Source organism: Symphodus melops, assembly GCF_947650265.1.
Source record: "Symphodus melops genome assembly, chromosome: 18".
NCBI lineage: Eukaryota > Metazoa > Chordata > Actinopteri > Labriformes > Labridae > Symphodus > Symphodus melops.
In genome coordinates this window covers 109,689-129,688 of record NC_136708.1, presented here as the reverse complement: position 1 = coordinate 129,688, position 20,000 = coordinate 109,689, and the positions used below count along the sequence as shown (strand labels likewise).

At 47.5% G+C, this 20,000-nt stretch overlaps 3 protein-coding genes across 4 annotated transcripts in view; all 3 read left to right on the top strand.

Moving 5' to 3' along the window:
- Positions 1 to 4,984, top strand: part of LOC306839931 (uncharacterized protein) — a 7,446-nt gene extending 2,462 nt beyond the window's left edge. The window contains exons 2-11 of the mRNA XM_079368885.1: positions 952 to 1,102; positions 1,201 to 1,348; positions 1,705 to 1,821; positions 1,924 to 2,574; positions 3,519 to 3,650; positions 3,743 to 3,886; positions 4,030 to 4,316; positions 4,417 to 4,519; positions 4,602 to 4,787; positions 4,835 to 4,984. Coding sequence (XP_079225011.1) covers positions 952 to 1,102; positions 1,201 to 1,348; positions 1,705 to 1,821; positions 1,924 to 2,574; positions 3,519 to 3,650; positions 3,743 to 3,886; positions 4,030 to 4,316; positions 4,417 to 4,519; positions 4,602 to 4,691 — 1,823 coding nt within the window. The 3' untranslated portion in view covers positions 4,692 to 4,787; positions 4,835 to 4,984. The remainder of the gene's footprint in view (positions 1 to 951; positions 1,103 to 1,200; positions 1,349 to 1,704; positions 1,822 to 1,923; positions 2,575 to 3,518; positions 3,651 to 3,742; positions 3,887 to 4,029; positions 4,317 to 4,416; positions 4,520 to 4,601; positions 4,788 to 4,834) is intronic.
- A 5,313-nt stretch (positions 4,985 to 10,297) lies between these two features.
- LOC306839920 (protein disulfide-isomerase A3-like) lies at positions 10,298 to 19,106 on the top strand. The gene is made up of 13 exons (XM_079368867.1): positions 10,298 to 10,563; positions 11,000 to 11,078; positions 12,180 to 12,297; positions 12,589 to 12,696; positions 12,994 to 13,123; positions 13,246 to 13,359; positions 13,954 to 14,079; positions 15,128 to 15,310; positions 17,147 to 17,255; positions 17,462 to 17,590; positions 18,004 to 18,083; positions 18,380 to 18,437; positions 18,661 to 19,106. Exons 1-13 carry the CDS (start codon positions 10,400 to 10,402, stop codon positions 18,748 to 18,750), a joined length of 1,488 nt encoding a protein of 495 aa, XP_079224993.1. The 5' UTR covers positions 10,298 to 10,399; the 3' UTR covers positions 18,751 to 19,106.
- Positions 19,107 to 19,822: 716 nt separating this feature from the next.
- Positions 19,823 to 20,000, top strand: part of cct3 (chaperonin containing TCP1, subunit 3 (gamma)) — a 9,350-nt gene continuing 9,172 nt past the window's right edge. Inside the window, exon 1 of one of the 2 annotated variants that reach the window (XM_079368133.1) lies at positions 19,823 to 19,936. In XM_079368133.1, coding sequence (XP_079224259.1) covers positions 19,909 to 19,936 — 28 coding nt within the window. In that variant the 5' untranslated portion in view covers positions 19,823 to 19,908. Of the gene's footprint in view, positions 19,937 to 19,970 lie in introns of those variants that run through there. The other variant, XM_079368134.1, reaches the window with a different exon arrangement.

The following is a 20,000-nucleotide window of genomic DNA, read 5'->3' as shown; positions in this document are numbered from 1 at the left end:
ATAAAGCAGGTAAACATGCTCATTGTTATGAGAATGTTACTGATGCTGAACACCTGACCTGATTGGTCAGTGGGCGGAGCTTTAACCTGCTCCGGAGCAGGTTAAAGCTCCGCCCACTGACCAATCAGATGTTTAGATGGTGGAGCTCCTGGAGCTGATGGAGAGGGGGGAGGACACTTGATGTGTCCATCATGATTTGACATTATAGTGTGTTTAGTTGTTGATGATGTTTCACTGATATCCTTCAACAGAGACTGAAGAAAGCTCCGGAACATTTCAGTGAAAGATGTAAAATAATGAATGTTTTCTTCTTCATGTTGAATGTGTCCTGCTCTGTTTGTGATGAGCTGCAGTTTAACCACTTTAAAGAGTCACAGCAGCACATTGAGTTCAGAGACCAGTTCTTAGAGTCAGTTCTAAGGTGAACTAACCACGGGACAAATACAAGCTGACCTTTGACCTCCGTTTACTTTGTTTTGTCCTTCCTGCAGCTGTGTCTCTCTGCAGCCTGTTTGTCTCATTTATATCACTCATATAGTTTGTACTTTGTGTAAATATAATGTTTGTAGATATGACGATCTGCTGACAGCAGACTCAGTGATGATTGTGATTGGTTAAATGACGCTAGCTCCGCCCCTTTTACGTGAACGCGCTCTTGGTAACCCGGGTTGATGATCAGGTTGATAACCACCATCTCTGATGTCAGAGTTTGTTAAACCAGATCACCCACAGAGACCCTGATATGTTGGACTCTCTACGTAGTATAGACCTAGTATAGAATGTAAAACTGTGTGTGTGTGTGTGTGTGTGTGTGTGTGTGTGTGTGTGTGTGTGTGTGTGTGTGTGTGTGTGTGTGTGTGTGTGTGTGTGTGTGTGTGTGTGTGTGTGTGTGTGTGTGTGTGTGTGTGTGTGTGTGTGTGTGTGTGTGTGTGTGTGTGTGTGTGTCTGCAGTGCGGAGTTTCCCCGTCATGCCTGCTGAGCTGGCCTGGCTCTTCGCTACTCGCCCTGTCTTCCTCTACCCCGAGCTGCTGCCCTGTGCCAGCCTGGACCCAGCTCTCTACTGCCCCCGCAGGACAGCTGCTTTTACTGCAGCCGAGGACTGGTACTCCCAACACACATAAATACACAAATATTCACACAAAGACACACACCTTTATGTTCATTGTGTGTGTGTGTGTGTGTGTGTGTGTGTGTCATCAGCCTGTTGGTCCTGGGTCTCAGGAACATGGAGGGGTCATGTGACCCAACCAAGTTGGTGTCTCACTTCCTGCTTAGGAAGAGTGTGGTCCAGGTTCGACGAAGGATCCTGCAGTGCTGTAGACCTGGTCACCCTGACAACATTGTCAAGGTAACAGCTTCCTTATGTCTGATGGTAGAGGCTGCTGCAGAGTAAAGAGTCCATCAGTGTGAACTCATCCATTCATACACATTCACACACTGATGGTAGAGGCTGCTGCAGAGTAAAGAGTCCATCAGTATTAACTCATCCATTCATACACATTCACACACTGATGGTAGAGGCTGCTGCAGAGTAAAGAGTCCATCAGTATTAACTCATCCATTCATACACATTCACACACTGATGGTAGAGGCTGCTGCAGAGTAAAGAGTCCATCAGTATGAACTCATCCATTCACACACTGATGGTAGAGGCTGCTGTGGAGCTGTCTCTCTTCTACACTCTGAGCTCTCTGTGTGTCTCAGGCCTTCAGGTATCACAGGGTGGTGTGGCCCATGCTGGTGGTGTGTCGGGGTGTAGTTGGAGCAGAGCAGCGCCCTCCTGTGGAGAGAGAGGAGAGTGTGCTTCCTTTGTGGCTGCAGGTGAGAAGAACTACCCTCAGACTGTGACTGTATTGACAATAATAACTAACAATAACAACATTATCATTTATCAATAATGATAACATGAATATTTTTCTACAGAGAAGTCTTCCTGTCATCTACCCAACCATCAAGAAATATAACAGCTCCACCCCTGAGGCCCCGCCCCCCTGCAAGTCAGCTGCTGCCCGTCACAGTCACTTGACCTTTCTTCGCTCCGCCTCTCACACTAACAGCTTCCCTCCCGGGACCAAGTATCCGCCTCGACTCCCTAAAAACCTGGACTTTAGGCGTATGGGCTTCCTGCAGCTGAATCAAACCCTCCCCCTTCCTCCTTCTGACTCCTCCCAACTCCAGCGCCCCCTCCTGTCTCACACTGACCCTCAGGCTGAGACCATCAACACCTCAGCTGTGTCCATGACAACCAGAGAGCAAACCAGTCATCACAATAAGACGCTAAATAGTCTGAGGAGAAGGGGGAGGAGCTCTAAAGACAGTCTTATCCCGCCCCCTCCAGATGGCCCCGCCCCCTCCAGCGAGGAGATACTGGAACGTGATGATGTCCTCAGGACAAACCAGGAGGAATTGGAGGAAGAGAGCGAGATCGTCCTGGCTCTGTCTGAATCATCACCCAGCTCAGCAGGAAGCGTCACCTCCGACAACGAACATGATGGCCCAGAGGAGGCGGAGTCAGAGTCTGAAGAAGAAGTCACATCAACGCTGTCCAGAGCAGCAGAAGAAGAAGAGCAGCTGGTGAGCCTTTCCAGATGTGTGTGTGTGTGTGTGTGTCTGACTGTGTGTTTCTGACTGTGTGTGTCTGTGTGTGTTTCTGACTGTGTGTCTGACTGTGTGTGTGTGTGTGTCTGACTGTGTGTGTGTGTGTGTATCTGACTGTGTGTCTGACTGTGTGTGTGTGTGTGTGTCTGACTGTGTGTCTGACTGTGTGTCTGACTGTGTGTGTGTGTCTGACTGTGTGTCTGACTGTGTGTGTGACTGTGTGTGTGTGTCTGACTGTGTGTCTGACTGTGTGTGTGTGTGTCTGACTGTGTGTCTGACTGTGTGTGTGACTGTGTGTGTGTGTCTGACTGTGTGTCTGACTGTGTGTGTGTGTGTCTGACTGTGTGTGTGTGTGTGTGTATCTGACCGTGTCTGTGTGTGTGTCTGACTGTGTGTGTGTGTGTGTGTGTGTATCTGACCGTGTCTGTGTGTGTGTCTGACTGTGTGTGTGTGTGTGTGTATCTGACCGTGTCTGTGTGTGTGTCTGACTGTGTGTCTGACTGTGTGTGTGTTTCTGACTGTGTGTGTGTGTGTGTGTATCTGACCGTGTGTGTGTGTGTTTCTGACTGTGTGTGTGTGTGTCTGTGTGTGTTTCTGACTGTGTGTGTGTGTGTCTGACTGTGTGTGTGTGTGTCTGTGTGTGTTTCTGACTGTGTGTGTGTGTGTCTGACTGTGTGTGTGTGTGTCTGTGTGTGTTTCTGACTGTGTGTGTGTGTGTCTGACTGTGTGTGTGTGTGTCTGTGTGTGTTTCTGACTGTGTGTGTGTGTGTGTCTGACTGTGTGTGTGTGTGTCTGTGTGTGTTTCTGACTGTGTGTGTGTGTGTGTTTCTGTTTCTGACTGTGTGTGTGTGTGTGTTTCTGTTTCTGACTGTGTGTGTGTGTGTGTTTCTGACTGTGTGTGTGTGTGTGTGTGTGTTCAGGGGAAGCTGCTGGACTCTGAGGCTCCTGACTTCCTGTCTGACTCTCTCAGTCGTCTCCTGACTTCCTGGCCTCGGCTTCTCCAAGAGCTCGCTGCCTTCCTGAGCCCGGGACAGGTCGGCCGCTGTCACCTGGTGTGTGACGTCGACTCCTCCCTCTTACATTATGTTGACGTCATATGACATCACTCTGACCTCTCTCTTCTTCTGTGGTGTTTTCCTGTTAGCAAACTGATCAGAAGCTGTTTGAACACAGCCGTTGGTTTCTGCAGAGACTTGGGCGGAGCCTTGGAGAAGACTCCTCCCTCTACCAGCAGGTGGTGTCAGTGCTACAGGGAAGCCCCGCCCCCATGCCCGAGGACGTTGAGAAGGTAGATTGTGGTCCTTTTGATTGGTTCGTTCTCAGTCTTCAGGTGACAAATGAAATATTTTGATATCTGATAATCTGCGTTAATGAACGTCAGGCTAGATCACCAAACACCACAGAAGAAGAAACTTCTCTCTCCTCTCTCAGATCTCCTCTTTCCTCAAAAGACACCCCAACCTGCACCAGGAATTCTGGGAGTTTTTCCAGCAGCTTCACACTCAGTTGTCACCCATGGCAACCAGCTCTGACAGCACAGTGACAGACTGCACTTCTCACAGTCCTTCCAACGTCAACGGGGAAAGAGATGAGGATGAAACCCCGGACGACAGCGAGACAGGAAGTGATGAAGAGGAAGGGGAGGAGTCAGAGGGAGCAGTTTGCAACAAAATCCACTCAATGACAACAAGCGCAGAGAATGCAGTCGTTTGGACCCGGTCAGAATGAAAACACTCAACTTCCAATCAGAACTATTTTTACTTAAGGATGAACTCTGGATTCTAGCAGACTGTGACCTCTGACCTCTGTGTTTTTCAGGGAGGAGGACCGAGCCATCCTGACCACCTGTAAGCTGAAGGGAGCCAATCAGAAAATATTCAGACAGGTCTCCGCCCAGCTGGGAAACAAGACCGCCCAGCAGGTATGAGGGGGAGGAGCCTCAGTCATTCTTCTGCAGTGAATTTTTTTCAATATTAGAGAAATGACTCGTCTGTTTCCTCCAGGTGAGAGGGCGTCTCAGACACCTGATGAATCTCTTCCACGTCCAAAAATCCACCTCCTGTTCCTCAGAGTGCCAGCCAATCAGCACATGAGAGGAAACCTCTGAAGGTGTGGCCAATCACAGGCCAGCCTGCAGCTTCCTCAGAGTGGATTCAGATCATGTGACCTCCTGCTGAGGGAGCACACCTGTGATGTTTAGTTTTCACACAGAGACTCAAAGGACGTCCAGCAGGAGGTCCTCAGAGGAGGTCCAGCAGGAGGTCCTCAGAGGAGGTCCAGCAGGAGGTCCTCAGAGGAGGTCCAGCAGGAGGTCCTCAGAGGAGGTCCAGCAGGAGGTCCTCAGAGGACGTCCAGCAGGAGGTCCTCAAAGGACGTCCAGCAGGAGGTCCTCAAAGGACGTCCTGCAGGAGGTCCTCAGAGGAGGTCCAGCAGGAGGTCCTCAGAGGACGTCCAGCAGGAGGTCCTCAGAGGAGGTCCAGCAGGAGGTCCTCAGAGGACGTCCAGCAGGAGGTCCTCAGAGGAGGTCCAGCAGGAGGTCCTCAGAGGAGGTCCAGCAGGAGGTCCTCAAAGGACAACCAGCAGAGGACATCCAGCAGGAGGAACTTTCTCTGAGCTCTTAGGGGGACACAAGGTTCTTTTAAAGGTTTTAATAATTCTAGAACATTTAACCTGGGATGATACAGCGTTCTTCATGTTAGTTCTGCTGATGTTCTGTTCCTGTCATGGTGAAAGAACGTCAGGGATGATGTGACATTCTTGACAGACTCTGTGAAGAATGAAGATTTCTCAGATGGATGATGTTCTGCTGAATTACTGAACTTTGTTCTGTTTGTTCTAAAGACTGAAGAACTCATGTTATCTGATCTGGAAGAGACCTCAGTTCTTTATATTTATTATTTATTAGTATCTCTTCTGGCCTTGGTTAGACTCCGCCCACTGACTGGGTTGGGTCACAATGATGTCATGTGGGACAGTAGAAAAACAACAAATGAAGCTGTGTTATTGTTTGCTCTTTCATGTTTTTCTATTCCAGTTCTTGAGTCTTCTCACAAAACCAGGAGGAACGTAACGTTCTCTTTCAGCAGCTCTCAGACTGTGAAGGTCCAGTCTGCTGACCAGTCTGTGGCCTTGTATGTTGGAGTGTGAATGTGAAGAACGTACAGACGTTCTGTGTGAATGTGAAGAACGTACAAACGTTCTGTGTGAATGTGAAGAACGTACAAACGTTCTGTGTGAATGTGAAGAACGTTCTGTGTGAATGTGAAGAACGTGCAGACGTTCTGTGTGAATGTGAAGAACGTGCAGACGTTCTGTGTGAATGTGAAGAACGTTCTGTGTGAATGTGAAGAACGTTCTGTGTGAATGTGAAGAACGTTCTGTGTGAATGTGAAGAACGTGCAGACGTTCTGTGTGAATGTGAAGAACGTTCTGTGTGAATGTGAAGAACGTTCTGTGTGAATGTGAAGAACGTTCTGTGTGAATGTGAAGAAGGTGCAGACGTTCTGTGTGAATGTGAAGAACGTTCTGTGTGAATGTGAAGAACGTGCAGACGTTCTGTGTGAATGTGAAGAACGTGCAGACGTTCTGTGTGAATGTGAAGAACGTTCTGTGTGAATGTGAAGAACGTGCAGACGTTCTGTGTGAATGTGAAGAACGTGCAGACGTTCTGTGTGAATGTGAAGAACGTTCTGTGTGAATGTGAAGAACGTGCAGACGTTCTGTGTGAATGTGAAGAACGTGCAGACGTTCTGTGTGAATGTGAAGAACGTGCAGACGTGTGAATGTGAAGAACGTTCTGTGTGAATGTGAAGAACGTGCAGACGTTCTGTGTGAATGTGAAGAACGTGCAGACGTTCTGTGTGAATGTGAAGAACGTGCAGACGTTCTGTGTGAATGTGAAGAACGTTCTGTGTGAATGTGAAGAAGGTGCAGACGTTCTGTGTGAATGTGAAGAACGTTCTGTGTGAATGTGAAGAACGTGCAGACGTTCTGTGTGAATGTGAAGAACGTGCAGACGTTCTGTGTGAATGTGAAGAACGTTCTGTGTGAATGTGAAGAACGTGCAGACGTTCTGTGTGAATGTGAAGAACGTGCAGACGTTCTGTGTGAATGTGAAGAACGTGCAGACGTGTGAATGTGAAGAACGTTCTGTGTGAATGTGAAGAACGTGCAGACGTTCTGTGTGAATGTGAAGAACGTGCAGACGTTCTGTGTGAATGTGAAGAACGTGCAGACGTGTGAATGTGCAGATGTTCTGTTGACAGTTTCATAGAATGTTTGTTTATATCAATGTCAGCTGAAGGTCGAGTGCTTCAATAAATTATTTTTATATTTTTAAAAACTGAAAGAATGTTTTTTTTAAATATCTAAAGTAATCATAAAAAAGATCAAGTTGTCCATAAGTAAAAACAACTTACTTAAATTACTTTAACCACACCTGGTTTAACGGGTGACCATTTTGAGATTTACGTTCAAGTGGTCAACAATTTACATGTTCAATACTTTCAGTTGGCACACAGTTTCCATGGTAACAAATAGTTTTTTTATAGACTGGTAGAGTAATGACGTATTTTAGTAGGCCAACCTGAAAAATGGCGTCGGTGGTTCCTTCGAAAATTCGCCTCTGGGATTTTTGCATTGGATTTTGGATCATTGCAGAAATGAATCTCTGTACTGTTCTCACTACGTGTTGGATACTCTGTGTATGTTAACGCAGGTCAACCACAAGACAAACTGGTTTTTCATGAGCCAGGAACCCGAGCGTCTTGCTCCTTTTATTGCAGTTTTCTTGACAGCTTACAATTTACAATTGTTGATGAACTCGATGGAAAGTCGAGTGAAACGGAAATGATCAGAAACAACATTAAATCTGATGCGATGGTACGAGAATTAAATGCACCACAAATGGCTAATGCCAGAAATTAGGCATAAACTTAACATTAGCTGATGCTAATAAGCATTTTCGCGATCTTTTCATATGCTAATTAGATCGCTAGCAATATTGCTATGCTAATACACGGAGCTCTAAGGTAAACCGGCTTTTGGGATAAGGTTAATTCCTGGTGACAACACATGTTCAAAAACGATCTCTTAACACACTTGTAAAGTTTACCAAACACATAAACTTACAGCCACTGCTTTCGAAGGTGTAAATAAAGATTTAAAACACAGGAGGCCGACTTCCGGTTTGGGCAAGATGGAGTAGGCACGTGCTGAGTCTCTCTCCCGCATATGTTCACATATCCATCTTTTTTTTGGACTCATATGCTTCCAAGTTTTTCCTGTATGTGATTTATTGCTCCCGAATTGCAAACTGAAGGGAAATGTCAACGTATTCGACCAGGCAGAGCTCGAAAGATCCGGGGGTCAAAACTGGAGCTTCACATCTGTGGGTTCAATTAAACTCTCAAAATGGCCAGAAAAAGAACTTTGATGTGAAACTCGACAGTCTGTTCTTGTTCTTAGAAATGAAGTCTATGTTCCTCTAACAGTGTGTACGACTCCCTTCAGAGAACAGACAGGCTCTAACCAGAGCAGAAAGAGAAGGAGGAGGCCCAACTACTGAGCAAGAAGACAAGGACATCAGAGTCTGTAGTCTGAGGAAGAGACACCTCACAGGTCCTCAATCCACAGCTTCATTATCGTACCCACAAAACACCAGAGTCAATGTTCACAGTGAAGGTGACTCTGGGATGCTGCCTTCAGGGCAGAGGGGCAAAGACAATCTGAGACTGGCCAATGAAAGGAAAGGATTAATATGGGCAAAAGCACACAGACAGTGGATAGAGGAAGATCTGAAAGACGTGTTCTGGACAGACGAATCAAAATCCACATTTAGACTTTTAGAGATAGGAACCCATCGAGCTAACAGGCTGACTCACTTACAGGTTTTAGGACTCAAAACTACACCAGTCTATTCAGTCAGATTTTTAGGAAGTACATTTCTGGTATCAGGAAAATTTAAAAAGGCCCAGTATGAAAATCAGACTCCTGTAGTTCACTGTCATCACCACAGTCTTGAGCAGGTTCAGCTCCAGATGGTTCTGACTGCACCAGAGAGCCAGCTGTTCCACCTCCTGTCTGTAGGCGGACTCGCTACCGTCCTGGATGAGACCGATTTAAGATGGTGTCGTCTGTGAGACAGAAGGGTCCCCTGAGGTGTAGTCATTGGTGTAGAGGGAGGATGACACCCTTGGGGGGCGACCAGTGATGACTCTCCTGGTGCTCTGACTAAAGTCAGGATAAACTCTCAAATTAACGAGATCACGTTAAAATAATAACACACTTCAAATGAAAACATTTTGACTTGAGAACGACATGAACCCCTCTTCCCGACATGATAAAATGTCATGTTTGGTAGCATTAAATACAGGATTTCACAGAGCTTCATTAGATATCTATCCGCTGTAGATTTAAAATTGAGCCAGATACGCTGTGCTACATATACAAGAATTACAGCCACTTCAGTTTTTTTGAGCTGTGATTTCCTGTTTTTTTAACCACAAGATGGAAGCATTGCCTTAGTTTTCAAAGGTAAAAATGGGGTGCGCCGAGACATCAAAGTTGGATGGTACGCCGTGGCCACGCCCTTTACGAAATAACGTGCGGAGCACAACGAGAGATCTACAACATGTCCAGAACACACTGACACTGAGTTTATGATGATCGGATAAACACTTTTGTAGGAGTTCGTTCAAATAGCTAACCTGTGAAAAAGGAATGTCGGCCATTTTTCTTACATTCAAAAAAATATGGCGGACTTCCTGTTTGGTTATGACTATGGGTGTAAGAGGATTTTATGTAGCTCCTGACATGCCCAATGAGCATAAAAAATGTCATGTATGTAGGACAAAAAAACCTCTATGAGGAGGCCATTTTTAAAATTTCAAGGGGGCGCCACTGAGTCATTTAGCCACGCACACTTTCTCGACCCACATGACAAGTTTAATTTCTCTACTGGGATCATGTGTGTGATGTTTGATGACTCTACGCCTATAATAAGGCCCTTAACAAACTACTTCCTGTTTGTTGTGACGGCCTCTGAGGAAATAACGTGAAGAGCACAACAAGAGATCTTCAACATGTCTTCAACACACTGACTTTGTGTTAAACGCTTTTATAGGAGTTCAAATAGCTAACCTGTGAAACGAGAATTTGAAGCACTCAAAAAAAACATGGCGGACTTCCTGTTTGGTTTGGACTCTGGGTGTAAGAGGATTTTATGTGAGATCTCACATGCTTAATGTGCATAAAAAATGTTCATGCACGTAGGACGAAAAAACATCAATGGGGAGGCCATTTTGAAAATGTGAAGGGGGGGCCACTGAGTCATTTTGAGCATTTTTTTTTTGACGAAACTACTAAAATGTCCATTTTCATCGCCAGACCTGATGAAGTTGGAGATTTTGATGAGTTTTCATTCAAGTTCAAGCCGTCAAAAATGGCTTCAAAGAGACGGAAGAAAAAGTCTTACAATAGGGTCCTTCTCACTGGTCAGTGCTTCGGTCCTTAATAATACAGGATAGAAAGATAGAAGATAGATGTGTGCTGGTGATAGTCAGTGGGCAGACCAGGTTCAATCAGAATCAGAACCGTGGCTCCCTTACGGCATGCCTTCCACCCCCCAGTATCTGACTTTATTCACTGTGGATATGTTTTGTTGTTGAGCTTTGTAGTACTCATGCTTTGTCACAATCTTACGGTCCATAATCACGATGAGGGGTTTTATTGTGAAACGGTGACCGGAAGTTGGTAGACCCGTCCTCTCAGTGAGCTTGACACACAGCGGAAGGTCTCCATCATGGCGTCCGTTTTCCGCCTCTTTCCCACCGTCACCTTTGTCCTGTGGTCCGGTTTTCCCGCCGCGGAGTCCTCGCGCAGGGACGTGCTCGAGCTCGGGCACGCGGACTTCGACTACCTGGCAACGGAGCACGAGACGATGCTGGTGAAGTTCTACGCTCCATGGTAACGGAACCGGAAGTTAGTGTTAGCATAGCATGTCCAGAACCATAGAACCAGACTATAGCATACGTGTTCAGAACATACCGCGATATATCCGGGTTTAATGACAACATACAGCCGGAAACATCAACTAATCATTATTTTGTTGTCCTCCTCCCTCCATCACTTCCTGTCATCCTTCCATCACTTCCTGTCATCCTTCCATCACTTCCTGTCATCCCTACATCTCTTCTTGTTGACATATTTACCTCCTTATCCTCCGATCTCCATCTTTCATATGACCTCCCTTCCTTTTGTCCTCCCTCCTTTCCTCCTTTCTTCCTCCCTCCTTTCTTTTCTTCTTCCCTCCCTCTCTGCCTTCCTTCCTTCCTTCCTTCCTTCCTTCCTTCCTTCCTTCCTTCCTTCCTTCCTTCCTCCCTCCCTTCCTCCCTCTGTCCAGGTGTGGTCACTGTAAGAAGTTAGCTCCAGAGTTTGAAAGAGCAGCGACTCGTCTGAAGGGCAGCGTGCAGCTAGCAAAGGTACCTGTCTGTCTCTCACCTGTTTAATGACTCACCTGTCTGTCTCTCACCTGTTTAATGACTCACCTGTCTGTCTCTCACCTGTTTAATGACTCACCTGTCTGTCCCTCACCTGTTTAATGACTCACCTGTCTGTCCCTCACCTGTTTAATGACTCACCTGTCTGTCTCTCACCTGTTTAATGACTCACCTGTCTGTCTCTCACCTGTATAATAACTCACCTGTCTGTCTCTCACCTGTATAATGACTCACCTGTCTGTCTCTCACCTGTTTAATGACTCACCTGTTTAATGACTCACCTGTCTGTCTCACCTGTTTAATGACTCATCTGTCTGTCTCACCTGTTTAATGACTCACCTGTCTGTCTCTCACCTGTATAATAACTCACCTGTCTGTCTCACCTGTTTAATGACTCACCTGTTCAATGACTCACCTGTCTGTCTCACCTGTTTAATGACTCATCTGTCTGTCTCACCTGTTTAATGACTCACCTGTTTAATGACTCACCTGTCTGTCTCACCTGTTTAATGACTCACCTGTCTGTCTCTCACCTGTTTAATGACTCACCTGTCTGTCTCTCACCTGTTTAATGACTCACCTGTCTGTCTCTCACCTGTTTAATGACTCACCTGTTTGTCTCACCTGTTTAATGACTCACCTGTCTGTCTCACCTGTTTAATGACTCACCTGTCTGTCTCTCACCTGTTTAATGACTCACCTGTCTGTCTCTCACCTGTTTAATGACTCACCTGTCTGTCTCACCTGTTTAATGACTCACCTGTCTGTCTCACCTGTTTAATGACTCATCTGTCTGTCTCACCTGTTTAATGACTCACCTGTCTGTCTCACCTGTTTAATGACTCACCTGTTTAATGACTCACCTGTCTGTCTCACCTGTTTAATGACTCACCTGTCTGTCTCTCACCTGTTTAATGACTCACCTGTCTGTCTCTCACCTGTTTAATGACTCACCTGTCTGTCTCTCACCTGTTTAATGACTCACCTGTCTGTCTCACCTGTTTAATGACTCACCTGTTTAATGACTCACCTGTCTGTCTCACCTGTTTAATGACTCACCTGTCTGTCTCTCACCTGTCTTAGGTGGACTGTACAGTTCACTCAGAGATCTGTGCCCGTTTTGGCGTGTCTGGCTATCCCACTCTCAAGATATTCAGGAACGGAAAAGACTCCGCCCCCTATGACGGTCCTCGTACCGCAGGTAAAACAGACGGGCAAGCTAAAACCAACACAGCTCTGTTTCTAAAGCATAGATAGCAGTCAGCAGGTAGCCTTTAGCCGCTAGCATTAATGTGTGTGTGTGTGTGTGTGTGTGTGTGTGTGTGTGTGTGTGTGTGTGTGTGTGTGTGTGTGTGTGTGTGTGTGTGTGTGTGTGTGTGTGTGTGTGTGTGTGTGTGTGTGTGTGTGTGTGTGTGTGTGTGTGTGTGTGTGTGTGTGTGTGTGTGTGTGTGTGTGTGTGTGTGTGTGTGTGTGTGTGTGTGTGTGTGTGTAGATGGGATCTATCAGTACATGAAGAAGCAGACCGGTCCAGACTCGGTTCTCCTGAAGACTGAAGAAGACCTGCACACGTTCATCGACCACTATGACGCCAGCATCATCGGTACCACAGTCACATAACCTCACGCCGTCACATGACCTCACGCCGTCACATGACCTCACACTGCCACGTGACTGTGTGAAGTCACGTGACCTCACGCTGCCACGTGACCTCACGCAGTCACGTGACCTCCCGCAGCCACGTGACCTCACACAGTCACGTGACCTCACGCCGTTGAGACATTAGTCTATGGTGTGTTAGTTCTGTTCCTGGTATGATGTGATCATTGAACACAGTTTTTCACAGTGTGTGTGTGTGTGTGTGTGTGTGCGTGTGCGTGTGCGTGTGCGTGTGTGTCAGGTGTGTTCTCAGGTGCAGACAGCCCTCGTCTGTCAGAGTTCGTACGAGCTGCAGGGCTGCTGAGAGACCAGTTCAGGTTCTCTCACAGTGTGGATCTGAAGCTGGGGGAGAAATATGGAGCAGACTCTGAGTTACTGATGTTCTTTATATGATCGTAGTTACTTTGTTTACTTTTGTCTTTGTTCTATTTGATTTATACAAAGATTAAAGTTGTGACATGGTAACAACACGACCTGTGTGTTTGTGTCACAGGTGTGTGTTATTGTTCAGACCTCCCAGACTGGCCAACACCTTTGAGGACAGTGTCGTCATCTTCAAGGATTATCTGACCGTTGGATCCCTCAGACGCTTCATCAGAGACAACATGTACGTTTCTGTCTCTCTACCTGTCTGTCTACCTGTCTGTCTGTCTACCTGTCTGTCTACCTGTCTGTCTCTCTACCTGTCTGTCTACCTGTCTGTCTACCTGTCTGTCTACCTGTCTGCCTCTCTACCTGTCTGCCTCTCTACCTGTCTGTCTCTCTACCTGTCTGTCTCTCTACCTGTCTGTCTACCTGTCTGTCTCTCTACCTGTCTGTCTACCTGTCTGCCTCTCTACCTGTCTGCCTGTCTACCTGTCTGTCTCTCTACCTGTCTGTCTCTCTACCTGTCTGTCTACCTGTCTGTCTCTCTACCTGTCTGTCTACCTGTCTGCCTCTCTACCTGTCTGTCTCTCTACCTGTCTGTCTCTCTACCTGTCTGTCTACCTGTCTGTCTCTCTACCTGTCTGTCTACCTGTCTGCCTCTCTACCTGTCTGCCTGTCTACCTGTCTGCCTGTCTACCTGTCTGCCTCTCTACCTGTCTGCCTGTCTACCTGTCTGCCTCTCTACCTGTCTGCCTCTCTACCTGTCTGCCTCTCTACCTGTCTGCCTGTCTACCTGTCTGCCTGTCTACCTGTCTGCCTCTCTACCTGTCTGCAGGTATGGTTTGTGCCCTCACATGACCGTGGAGAACAGAGATCGTCTGAGAGTACGAGACCTGCTGACAGCATACTACGACCTGGATTACCATCACAACCCCCGAGGGTCCAACTACTGGAGAAACAGGTGACATGTAGGGGACAGTCCTGTACAGGTGACATGTAGGGGACAGTCCTGTACAGGTGACATACAGGTGACAGTCCTGTACAGGTGACATGTAGGGGACAGTCCTGTACAGGTGACATACAGGTGACAGTCCTGTACAGGTGACATGTAGGGGACAGTCCTGTACAGGTGACATGTAGGGGACAGTCCTGTACAGGTGACATACAGGTGACAGTCCTGTACAGGTGACATGTAGGGGACAGTCCTGTACAGGTGACATACAGGTGACAGTGCTGTACAGGTGACATGTAGGCGACAGTCCTGTACAGGTGACATGTAGGGGACAGTCCTGTACAGGTGACATACAGGTGACAGTCCTGTACAGGTGACATGTAGGGGACAGTCCTGTACAGGTGACATGTAGGGGACAGTCCTGTACAGGTGACATGTAGGGGACAGTCCTGTACAGGTGACATGTAGGGGACAGTCCTGTACAGGTGACATGTAGGGGACAGTCCTGTACAGGTGACAGTCCTGTACAGGTGACATGTAGGTGACAGTCCTGTACAGGTGACATGTAGGGGACTCCTGTACAGGTGACAGTCCTGTACAGGTGACATGAAGGTGACTCCTGTACAGGTGACATGAAGGGGACTCCTGTACAGGTGATATGAAGGTGACAGTCCTGTACAGGTGACATGAAGGTGACTCCTGTACAGGTGACATGAAGGTGACTCCTGTACAGGTGACATGAAGGGGACTCCTGTACAGGTGATATGAAGGTGACAGTCCTGTACAGGTGATATGAAGGTGACTCCTGTACAGGTGATATGAAGGGGACTCCTGTACAGGTGACATGAAGGTGACTCCTGTACAGGTGATATGAAGGTGACTCCTGTACAGGTGATATGAAGGGGACTCCTGTACAGGTGATATGAAGGTGACTCCTGTACAGGTGACACACAGGTGATGTTTACTCATTTGAACTGGGTTACAGGTAAATAAATCTTAAACAAATTACCCTGTTGATATTGTTTGTTAATCCCTGTTCCCTCTGTCTGTAAATTAGGGTGATGAAGGTTGCGTCTAAATACAGTGGGCGGGGCCTGACATTCTCAGTAGCCAATACGAAGGACTTCCTGTCTGAATTGGAGAAGGACTTTGGACTCGGCACGTCAGATGGCGGAGAGCTACCGTTTGTCACAATCCGGACTAAAATGGGCCACAAGTACACCATGAGAGAAGAGTTCACGTAGGTAACCAGGCCGATCGAGGCTAAACAAGGCTAACCAGGCCGACCCTGACTAAACAAGGCTAACCAGGCCAACCCTGACTAAACAAGGCTAACCAGGCCGATCGAGGCTAAACAAGGCTAACCAGGCCGACCCTGACTAAACAAGGCTAACCAGGCCAACCCTGACTAAACAAGGCTAACCAGGCCGATCGAGGCTAAACAAGGCTAACCAGGCCGACCCTGACTAAACAAGGCTAACCAGGCCAACCCTGACTAAACAAGGCTAACCAGGCCAACCCTGACTAAACAAGGCTAACCAGGCCAACCCTGACTAAACAAGGCTAACCAGGCCGATCGAGGCTAAACAAGGCTAACCAGGCCAACCCTGACTAAACAAGGCTAACCAGGCCAACCCTGACTAAACAAGGCTAACCAGGCCGATCGAGGCTAAACAAGGCTAACCAGGCCGACCCTGACTAATAAAGGTTAACCAGGCTGACCCAGGCTAAACAAGGCTAATCAGTTCATCCTAGGCTAAACAAGGCTAACCAGGCCAACCCTGACTTGGCCTGGTGTCTTGAATTTCCCTCGGGATCAATAAAGTATCTATCTATCTATCTATCTATCTATCTAAACAAGGCTAACCAGGCCAACCCTGACAAGGCTAACCAGGCCAACCCTGACTAAACAAGGCTAACCAGGCCGATCGAGGCTAAACAAGGCTAACCAGGCCGACCCTGACTAATAAAGGTTAACCAGGCTGACCCAGGCTAAACAAGGCTAATCAGTTAGCTAGGCTAAACAAGGCTAACCAGGCCAACCCTGACTAAACAAGGCTAACCAGGCCAACCCTGACAAGGCTAACCAGGCCAACCCTGACAAGGCTAACCAGGCTGATCCAAGCTAAACAAAGCTAACAGGGCCAACCCTGACTAAACAAGGCTAACCAGGCCAGCCCTGACTAATAAAGGTTAACCAGGCTGACCCAGGCTAAACAAGGCTAATCAGTTCATCCTAGGTTAAACAAGGCTAACCAGGCTAAACAAGACTAACCAGGCCATCCTAGGTTAAACAAGGCTGACCAAAGCTAAACAAGGATAACCAGGCTGACTTACGCTAAACAAGGCTAACCAGGCCGACACAGGTTAAACAAGGCCAACCAGCCCGACTTGGGCAAAAAAAGGCGAACCAGGCCAACTCAGGCTAACCAGAGCTAACCAGGCCAACCCAGGCTAAACAAGGCTAACCAGTCCGATCTAGGCTTACCAAGCCAACCCTGGCTAAACAAGGCTAACCAGGTCGACTCAGGCTAACCAGAGTTAACCCTGGCTAACCAGGTCAACTCAGGCTAACCAGAGCTAACCAGGCCAGCCCTGGCTAAACAAGGCTAACCAGGTCGACTCAGGCTAACCAGGCCAACCCTGGCTAAAAAAGGCTAACCAGGCCGATTCAGGCTAATCAAGGCTAACCAGGACGACTCAGGCTTACCAGAGCTAACCAGGCCGACCCAGGTTAAACAAGGCTAACTAGGCCAACTCAGACTAAACAAGGCTGACCAGGCCAACTCAGGCTAAGCTAGGCTAAACATGGCTAACCCAGGTTAAATGCGGCTAACCAGGCCGACACACCATGAGTTTTTGTCCCCATGTCAGTCACGTGTGACCTCACAGTTTACTGAAAATACACATTTGATACGTGTGTGTGTGTGTGTGTGTGTGTGTGTGTGTGTGTGTGTGTGTGTGTGTGTGTGTGTGTGTGTGTGTGTGTGTGTGTGTGTGTGTGTGTGTGTGTGTGTGTGTGTGTGTGTGTGTGTGTGTGTGTGTGTGTGTGTGTGTGTGTGTGTTTGTGTTTCAGGAGGGACGGTAAGTCATTGGAGAGGTTCCTAGATGATTACTTCTCACTCCTCCTCAAACGTTATGTGAAGTCTGAACCTGTACCTGAAAGAAACTCTGCGTCTGTCAAGGTGAGCCGGGGTCACGACCTGTAAAAGTTCCCTGTACAGGACAAATTTACCTTCAGGATTAAAACAATATTTCTGAGTCTGAACATGAGTGAAGTCTCTGTGTGTGTGTGTGTGTGTGTGTGTGTGTGTGTGTGTGTGTGTGTGTGTGTGTGTGTGTGTGTGTGTGTGTGTGTGTGTGTGTGTGTGTGTGTGTGTGTGACGGTCAGGTTGTGGTTGCTGAGTCGTTCGACCACATGGTCAATGATCCAGAAAAAGACGTTCTGATACAGTTCTACTCTACTTCCTGTCCACACTGTAAGAAACTGGAGCTGGTCTACAGGGAGCTGGCTGACACGGTAAACACACACACACACACACACACACACACACACACACACACACACACACACACACACTGTGTAAAAGTGATGATTCCACTCTGTCTTTAAATTTTCAAAATGATTGATACTCTCTCTCTCTGTCTCTCTCTCTCTGTCTCTCTCTCTCTGTCTCTCTCTCTCTCTCTGTCTCTCTCTGTCTCTCTCTCTCTCTCTCTCTCTCTCTCTGTCTCTCTCTCTCTCTCTCTCTCTCTCTCTGTCTCTCTCTGTCTCTCTCTGTCTCTCTCTCTCTCTGTCTCTCTCTCTCTCTCTCTCTCTCTCTCTCTGTCTCTCTCTCTCTCTCTCTCTGTCTCTCTCTCTGTCTCTCTCTCTCTCTCTCTCTCTCTCTGTCTCTCTCTCTCTCTCTCTCTCTCTCTCTCTCTCTCTCTCAGCTGCTCTCTGATAAGAAAATGGTGATTGCAAAGATGAACGCAGTGGAGAACGATGTTCCGTCGGGTTACGATGTCCAGGGGTGAGAAGCTTTAGAACTGTATGGTCTGGTTCACAGGGCAGGATGATCAGGTGGATTGGTCCCTTCTGATCATCTTAAAGACGATCATCATAAAATAATCTTCTAAGATCTTCCTGCCGTCTGCTCGGGAGGACGTCAGGACCGCTCCCATCTCAGAGATACTGACACTGTACACCGTGTGTGTGTTTGGGAAATCCTGCCGTGTGAACCGGCCTTAAGTGTCTGACTCCGAGGTTCAGACTTGGCTTCAGGATCAGGTGTGAACATGGACTCTGCTCTCTTTGTTCTTTCTGCAGATTTCCAACCATTTACTTTGCTCCTGTGGGCAGAAAGGACGAGCCAATCAGATATGAGGTAACACACACACAGCTGAAGGAGCGTGTCTGCACGTCATCTGCACAACATGCAATATCTCTCAAGCTGTTAATGATGTGACCAGGTGGAAGCAGGTACGAGGGGGAAGGATTGAGCCGAGGTTTGGCGGCCCCGTGTACTGAGGATGTAGTCCTATTGGCCCCCGCTCCGTCAGATCACCTGTTTAGTGACATCCCACTCACCTGTGTTCTGCCTCTTTCAGGGTACTCGAGAGCTCAAAGACTTCCTGAAGTTTCTGAAGCGTGAAGCAAGCCACAGTCTGGTGGTGGGCGGGTCCAAGGACGAACTTTGACCAATTAGTTCTAACCACCTGGTCTCCATGACAACAGACATGTAGCAGAGGAGTCGGCGATCCTGCTGACAGACCGGGGTCTGAGTTTGGACCAGATACAGGAAGTGATGGACAGTCAGCTGCTGACTTTCACAAAAACACCTGTCTGACATGATGTCATCATGACATCACCAGCATACCTGAGGACATTTGTTTATTTATGTATTTATATCTGTATGTGTGTATTTATTTATGAGAGGAGCTGAACGTGTTTGAGTCAGCTGTTTGTGATATCGGAGTCATTGTCCAATCAGAATCATTCTCATCTCAGGAAAAGAGGTCAGTGTCCAGTGAGGCTTTATTTGCATCTGTTGTTTCTAATAAACGATTTGATTTCTTATTAAAAAGCTTTAAAGACTTCACCTGTCCAGGCCTCCAGGTGGTGCTGTCTTACACTGGGCCACATCAACAGGAAGACCCCCACACACCCTGCTCCGTCAGGGTGTGGGGGGGGGGGGGTCTCAGGGTGTGTGGGGGGGGTCTCAGGGTGTGTGGGGGGGTCTCTGCTCCGTCAGGGTGTGTGGGGGGGTCTCTGCTCCGTCAGGGTGTGTGGGGGGTCTCAGGGTGTGTGGGGGGGGTCTCAGGGTGTGTGGGGGGTCTCTCTCCTGTGGTCAACCGCTAATTGAGTTTAAAAAAGAAAAAGTTAAACATGCTTAGTCTTGTGCTCTCATACAAACTACGCTTTGTAGCATGTAGCTTAGCATGTAGCTTAGCATGAGATAAACATGTCAGAACTGATGGTCTTGTAAGTTTCTATTTTAAGTCATTTTCAGATCAAAATGTCGAATAGAGCGATGTGAGCTTTAACACGACCATGAAAACCTAGTTTAATAAGATGATTTAAAAACCTGCCGTACATCCAGATTAAAACAAATAAAAGGTTTAACTCATTGTTTATAATTAAATGTGATCCTGATGAGTCTGTTTGAGCTTATAAGGCCGAGCCGCTCCTTTCAATCTTTCATTGATTTGATTGGTTCATGGATTTGTCAGTCATCATATTCTCTCAGCCGATTGGTCCATTTTCTGGTAGTTTTCCCGCCCCTGCGGCTCAGCCCTCCCTTTCCTCGTGTCTCTCAGAACCTTCCAGGCTCGCGCAGTCCGGCTCGTGCTGTCAAGATGTTCGGCCAGCAGGTGTTAGTGCTCAGTAAGTACCTGAACTCTCACCTCTTCAACCTTTTCTACCGGGAACGATGGCGGCCTGTTACTGG

Excerpts from the sequence above, each read along its gene's own strand:
- LOC306839920 (XM_079368867.1), top strand. The coding sequence starts at position 10,400 with ATGGCGTCCGTTTTCCGCCTCTTTCCCACCGTCACCTTTGTCCTGTGG. Across the intron at positions 12,697-12,993 it reads CTATGACGCCAGCATCATCG|GTGTGTTCTCAGGTGCAGAC; the intron begins GTACCACAGTCA and ends CGTGTGTGTCAG. Across the intron at positions 18,084-18,379 it reads TCGGGTTACGATGTCCAGGG|ATTTCCAACCATTTACTTTG; the intron begins GTGAGAAGCTTT and ends TTCTTTCTGCAG.